The sequence below is a fragment of the Sceloporus undulatus genome, chromosome 2, assembly GCF_019175285.1.
Source record: "Sceloporus undulatus isolate JIND9_A2432 ecotype Alabama chromosome 2, SceUnd_v1.1, whole genome shotgun sequence".
Classification (NCBI taxonomy): Eukaryota; Metazoa; Chordata; class Lepidosauria; order Squamata; family Phrynosomatidae; genus Sceloporus; species Sceloporus undulatus.
Window position 1 is genome coordinate 48,015,620 of NC_056523.1, and position 6,964 is coordinate 48,022,583.

The 6,964-nt window shown below is 43.9% G+C and overlaps 1 protein-coding gene and 1 non-coding gene across 2 annotated transcripts; both read right to left on the reverse strand.

Moving 5' to 3' along the window:
* Positions 1-851: 851 nt before the first annotated feature.
* RPL32 (ribosomal protein L32) lies at positions 852-6,650 on the reverse strand. Its single transcript, XM_042455198.1, has 4 exons — positions 6,499-6,650; positions 2,447-2,547; positions 2,095-2,276; positions 852-1,036 (listed from the first exon to the last, which is right to left on the reverse strand). Exons 2-4 carry the CDS (start codon positions 2,540-2,542, stop codon positions 907-909), a joined length of 408 nt encoding a protein of 135 aa, XP_042311132.1. The 5' UTR covers positions 2,543-2,547; positions 6,499-6,650; the 3' UTR covers positions 852-906.
* On the reverse strand, positions 2,599-2,737 carry LOC121924566. The gene has a single exon (XR_006102670.1). It is a non-coding gene; the product is annotated as a small nucleolar RNA SNORA7 (small nucleolar RNA).
* Positions 6,651-6,964: the final 314 nt, after the last annotated feature.

The following is a 6,964-nucleotide window of genomic DNA, read 5'->3' on the forward strand; positions in this document are numbered from 1 at the left end:
AAAAAATGACTGAGTAGAAAGCAAAAGGAGGAAGTTGCTGCTCAGTTCCCTGAAGCTTTCAACTATATTACCTAAACCTGGCACAACTGGAGTATCTTCCAAGACAGAACATATAGCAGAGGTGAGAATCATGTGACCGACCCTCTAGATGTATTTGACTCCATCTGCAACATTCAACATGAGATATACAGGCTAGAGCTGAACTGCAGTCCAACAAACAATGGAGATCACATGATTCCCACATATTATAAATGAAATCTGAATTTGCTCCATTGTACTTACACGAGTACCTATGATGACTCTAAGCATACTCCTAAAAAGCATGCTGTGGGTGCCACAAATGTACAGTGGACCCTTGTTATACGCTGGGGTTTGGTTCCAAGATCCCCCGTGGATAACAAAATCTGTGGATGCTCAAGTCCCATTAAATATGACTTAGCAAAATGATGTCCCTTATAAAAAATGGAAAATCAAGGTTTGATATTTGAAATTTATACTTTTTTGTGAACATTTTCAAACCGTGTATGCTTGAATCCGTGTATAAGAAGGGCCAACTATATATCCTAAGTCATTTTCAGAGCAGACAGAGTTTTTCATTTCCAAACTCCCGCTTGAAAGTGAGTAAAATCATTCTGCTTACAGTATTATCTTGCAACGATTGCATTTTTCTGTTAAATAGTAAGGCGTGACATGATGCCTGAGAAAAAGCAGTATCCATTTTACAGGAAGTAAGCTAGGTGTCAAGTACATGATACTTGGCAAGCCTCACCTTTTTGTCATCTGGTCCTTTTCAGAAATCCCAGTTTAGTTTTACCACTCCCACCACTCAGGTCAATTTGTTCCACAAACTGTACTCTTCCAACATTTGGATACTTTTATTAAATACAGTTGTACAAAAACAACTATTTATTCATTTTCTTCACTGCGCAGTCTGGCGTTTGGATTGGTGACTTTGATAGCAAGCTGAGCTGCTCTCTCCACAATTACCTTCCGATTCTTGGATGAAACATTATGGGCAATCTCTGCACAATAGGACCTACGGTAATCAGAAAAAAAGCAGTGTCTAAAGTAGATAATTGCCATTTTAAAGTTGCTTCCACTGAATGTTTCTCAAAACAATCACTTCAAATTGTAAGCTGCAGTCAGTTTATCTGTACTAGCAGAGTAAGAGGCTAATTTATGTACTCAAGAATTATCTAGCACAGCCCTCATGAGAGTGCACTGTTTAACACACAGGATACTGCATGTTTAACGATTCTTCATTTGATGCAAATATTCTGTCCTTGGAAAGCTTATAGAGACCTTCTCTCTGAAATAATTGCTTTCTATGACTATGATGTCTGTCAAAAGGTGGGAGGGACTTCATACCCTTCCATATTTAAGATCTGGTCTTGGGGGCGATTGCACATAAGGATACAACAAAAACAAAATGCAATAAAACCATGTTCTTCTATTCTGCCCCCACCTACTTCTAGCGTGCAGCCCACAGGGGTGAAAATTGGCCTCCATCTCTCATGTAGTTGCTCACTCCTTCCACAACTTCACAAAAAGGATTTGCGTACTAGGCACTGGTGGACCAGACACAACAATTAATGCATGTCATCTGACCCCCACTCACTAAAACAGTGACTTCAAGAAGAAAAAAAATGTAAAGGAGAAATGTATAGCTCAGGACACACTTTGGGAAGTTTAGCCCAGGCCTAAACTATCTCTGGAGCCAATTTTTGCCTATCAGCCTCAGCAAACATAACCAAGAGTATGGGATTTTGAATATCATAGTAATACATCTGGAGAACCAATGGATTCCTCCCACACCTTAGCCTCAGGGACATAGTTCCTGGTGGGGAAAGACTGGCACCAATTCTCTTCTTATAATAGAAAGGGAATGAACATACATGTGCACCTTGATTAGTGTAGGTATAAAACTACTGCCTGACTACGCAAGATCCCATCTGACTTTATTGACTGATGATACCCTGTTGTTGGGGACTACGTTCAATGCTACCTGTCTGCCACTGGAATGGGACAGTGGGTAGAACACTCCCATAGCAACTAAACTTGTGTTAACCTGAAAAGTAGCAATATCAGACTTACTTGTTACTCATCATTAGCACTTCGAGTTCTTTGACATTGTGTACCAGAAATTTCCTGAATCCTGAAGGCAGCATATGCTTTGTCTTCTTATTGCTACCATACCCAATGTTGGGCATCAAGATTTGGCCCTTGAACCTTCTGCGAACTCTGTTGTCAATGCCTCTTGGCTTGCGCCAGTTACGCTGTGGACATTCAAAGAGAAACAAAGAGCATAACAACTTCAACATCTGCATCAAGACTTCTGAGTTATAATGGTTTACAACAGCTGTAGTGCAAAAACCCTACATGCTTGCAGAAGGTTTAAAACTTATCTGAAGGCTTACACAAACCTGTTAATTACAAGGAGACCTACCTTGATTTTGACATAGCGATCAGACTGATGACGAATGAACTTCTTGGTCCTCTTCTTGACGATCTTAGGCTTGATGAGAGGTCTGAGGGCAGGCATGGTGTCTAAGAAAAAAAAGCACAATTGTGTAAGAAATCTCACAGAACAAGCAATATATATGTTGCAGAGTAACTTCCATTTACTAGCCTGTTTTTGAACTAGCAATGGAATGGGTAATTTTCTGCAGCTTCTCTCCCTCCCGTGTCCAAAGCTGGAAGAGTATGGAAAACTCTCCAGATGCGATCCTAGGAGGTCAGAAGATTAAAAACTGCTGTTAAAAATTCCACAGAATGACCTATATTTAAAGCAGGACTGACCAACCTGCAATAGTGTTAATGGACTGAGACTCCCACACCCCACACCACCGGCTATGGAGGACACAGCTGATGTGAGTTCAAGCCTGACATCTGAAGAGCTATAAATTACCCACAGCTGAGATTATGTTTCAAAAGCTACTGCTTCAGAAATCTGTCATATAGTTTTGAACATAAATACATTTTAGTCTCCATTACACTGGGAAAAAGAATTTGGGATAGATATCAGAACTGTTGGGAATGCTTTTGAACAGATACATGAATATCCCAGGATACCTAAAGGACCGCCTCTCCCCGTACAATCCGCCTCGCACCCTCAGAACATCTGGGCAGCAATTGCTGAAGGTGCCTGGGGCCAGGTTGGCTTCTACTTCAAGAAGGGCCTTTTCTACAGCTGCCCCAGCCCTTTGGAACACGCTGCCCACCGAGCTCCGCTCATCTACCACCCTGGCCCAATTTAGGAAGGACCTTAAGACCTTCCTATTTAAACAGGCATTCCCCGATTAAGATCCTGCGGGCCTCCCTCCTCTTCCGTGGCCATGAGGACGGGCTATGGGGCTTTTATTGTTGTTTTAGATTGTATATTGCTGCTTGTGTGTTTTTAACTCTGTAATTGTGTGCATTGTTGCACTGTTGTAAGCCGCCCTGATCTTCTTGGAAGGGCGGGATAGAAATAAAGATTTTATTATTATTATTATTAAATCATTGGAGAATTACTCCCAGAATTATTCACTACTATTTTGGCTAGGGCTGTTGGGAATATTGCAACTGAACAACACCTGGGAGGCTGTGCAGTTCCTTGTTGTGTGACTTCAAGGCATTTTTGACTTATTGCAAGGTATCATGGATTTTCTTGGTAAAGACATGTTCAGAGGGGGATGGTCTTTGCCTTCCTCTGAGGCTGTGATTTGCCGAAGGTCACCCAGTGAGTTTCTGTGGCTGAGCAGGGATTTGAACCCTAGTCTCCAAAGGCATAATCTGATGTTCAAATCACTATCCCACACTGGCTCATACAGTTCCTACCCCATAAAGATTATGCACAGATGTTAATATTACCAAAATATCTAAAATACTTCAAACTGTCTTTAAGCTCTCATGCCATTGTAAGAACCAAGGTGGTCCATGTTGGTGGTACTGTCTTCTACTAAAACAATTAACAAACCACAGCCATAGCTACTGTAAAGAGGATTAGATCTAGAAGAGGATCCATTCACTGTATTATCAGGTAGGAACTCAACCAGATACCTCTACACTTGGTTTTGAAGCAACAGGAAGAAGTAAAGAAAATTCCATCACAGTATGCCGATTTCTGGGCACCAGCACAGCATGGGATATAGACCAATGTCCACAACATATCCCCCAACAAGACCGAAAAGCCACCCCATCTTAGGTTTTTACATTTTCCGACCTTTCATCATCAGTGGTAGGAGACATTTTAAAAGGTCTGATCCAAGATAGATTCAGTGTTTAGAAAGCAGAAATGTATCTGCCTTGCCCACTCTGAATTTAAGACTGTCCTATAAATTAGGTCAATAAGCAGAAGCTACCTAAACAAGGAATCAGAATCATGACCAACTAAGGTTCAAAACGCACTGTGGAAATAATCCAGTTTGAAGCCACGTTAATTGCCCTGGCTCAGTGCTAAGGAACCCTGGGGACTGTAGTTTATTGTGGCACCAGAGCTCTCTGACAGAGAAGGATAAATGTCTCACAAAACTACAATTCCCTAGCATTGAGCTAGGGCAGTTAAAGTGATTATTCCTGCTGTGTGTTTTGGACCCAAGTCTCTCTGAGGAAGTAGACTGAAGTCTACAAAAGTTCATGCTGCCAACTTCTTTCAGTTAGTCTCAGAGGTGCTCCAAGATTTCTCTACATACAAATGCATATGAGTTTAAGACTTGCTTCAGATATGACCTCCCCCCAATACTTAATATGTTATCTCTTCCTAACGATTAAGCACTGATAGCTCAATCCTGCAAATAGCCCCAGAAAACACTGCTGGCCCCTGGCACTGGTTGAGAAAGAGCAGAGATTTTCATTCCGTTTGCAACAGACCCTGCCCTTTAGGCCAGTGTTTAATACAAGGCCATGCAAAGTGTCATCAGTGTGCCAAGGCCTTGCAGCCCAATCCCAGGGAAGAGGAGGAATGGGGGGTGTTTGGCCTCCAGATGTTGCTCAGTCAAAACTCCCATCACTGCTTCCCACTAGCTGTGATAGCTAGAACTAATGGAAGCTGGCATCTAGAAACATCTGGAAGGCCAAGAGTTCCTCACCTTTCTATCCAAGGTCTGTCTACGTTCACAGATGTTCAGTGGTCTTAGTGTGGAGTGGTGGCTTGGCATGGGATTACGACTCTGGAGACCAGGATTCGAATCCCGGCTCAGCCATGTAAACTCACTGGGGTTGGCCTTGTGCAAGTCCCAGACGCTCAGCCTCAGGCCATGGGAAACCCCATCTGAAAAAATCCTTCTTGTGCCTGTTATCAGCTTCGGCCGATACGCCAGCGGAGTCCTTTCCTGGAACCGGGGCTACCCTTGCGCTTAGTTCAGAACAGGGCAGCCAGGTTGGTGACTGGTAAAACCATATGTGACCACATAACACCTACCTTAAAATGGCTCCACTGGCTGCCCATTGGTTTCCAGGCGCAGTACAAGGTGTTGGTGATAACCCTTAAAGCCCTACATGGCTTGGGTCCAACCTATCTTGGGGACCACCTCCTTCCGTATAATCCTTCTGCACACTCAGGTCCTCTGGGAGGAATCCATTGCAGCCTATGAAAACTAGGCTAATTGCACCCACCCAGAGGACCTTTTTGTCAACCGCTCCCAGATTATGGAAGGGCCTGACGGAGGAGAGCCATCAATTACCAATTTAGACAGCCTCAAAAAGGCTGTCAAGGCAGATCTCTTCCGGCAGGCCTTTCCTGAACAGAAAACCTGGCCACCAATTTGAACTTGCCACCCTCTGACTCCGCCTCAGACTATTCACTTGAATTATGTTACTTTAACGTGTGATTTTAATTACAGTACTGTTGAATGGCATTTCAGGGGAAGGTGGGGTTTGGGGATGTGGGGTTATATGTAGTTTTTAACTTGCAGACGCCTTGATCGTCACTCATGATTAAGAAAACCCAGTGATGCGTTTGCTTCTGGATCACCCTGAGCAGAAACGACTTGAAGGCACGCAACAACGAAGCCCCATTCAGTTGCCTAGGAATGGGTTTCCAAATGCTGACGGCAACCATGCAACAGACAGGAAGGAATAAAGGCAGCACACACGCCTTGGGCGCAAGACAGCTAATATCCCCATAAGCCTCGCATGTGTATGTAGTTCTTGTAGTAAGGGAAGGCAGGTCTAGCAATGGAGCCATTGCCAACGCGTTGCTTAAAAGGTCAAAGTGTTTGAATAAGCCACTGCCGTTCCGCTAAGAGGAACAGGAAGCATTAATAACAGCCAACAGATCGAGTCAAACAAGCAGGGATCCTTTGTTAAACAAAGAGGTCATTTGGTTTAAACCAACCTTGGCTGCGCCCGCACTGTAAAAATAATCCGGTTTGAGACCGCTTTAACTGCCCTGGTTCGCCCTCGGGCCTGGAAATAAGGGCCGCCCCCGAAGGAGAAGGCCCCCGGGAAGCCCCTGGAAGCGGCGAAGTCCCCCCAAAACCGCCCCCCGAAGAGGATGGCTACGGATTGCAATCTTACCCGCAAGGAAATGGTGGCTCCCTCTCCTCCGAGGGCGCCCAGAGAGAAAGAGCGAAAGAGGAAACCGCAAGGCTTGATGGGACGCCGCTGGAAGGTCCTGGCAGATCAAAGCAGGTCCTTCCAGGGGAAATTGAGGGGCAGGAGGCCGCTCGCGTCACTTGTCCCGCCCTCTTTGGTGAAATTAAAATGGAACAGGGCAGTGTGATTTCGCCTCCGGGAAACGGCTTTTTTAATATTTTGGGATGGATCTGATAATATATTATTCTATGTTATTTCGGATAGGGACAGCCAGGACCTGTATACGTCACTTCCGCCAAAGCGTGCGGTGCGTCAGGGATGGAACCTAGAAATAAGAAAATTATAGAGGCATCTATGACAGTGTGCACATAAGGGACTTCCGGGATTAATAATAATAATAATAATAATAATAATAATAATAATAATAATAATAATAATAATAATAATA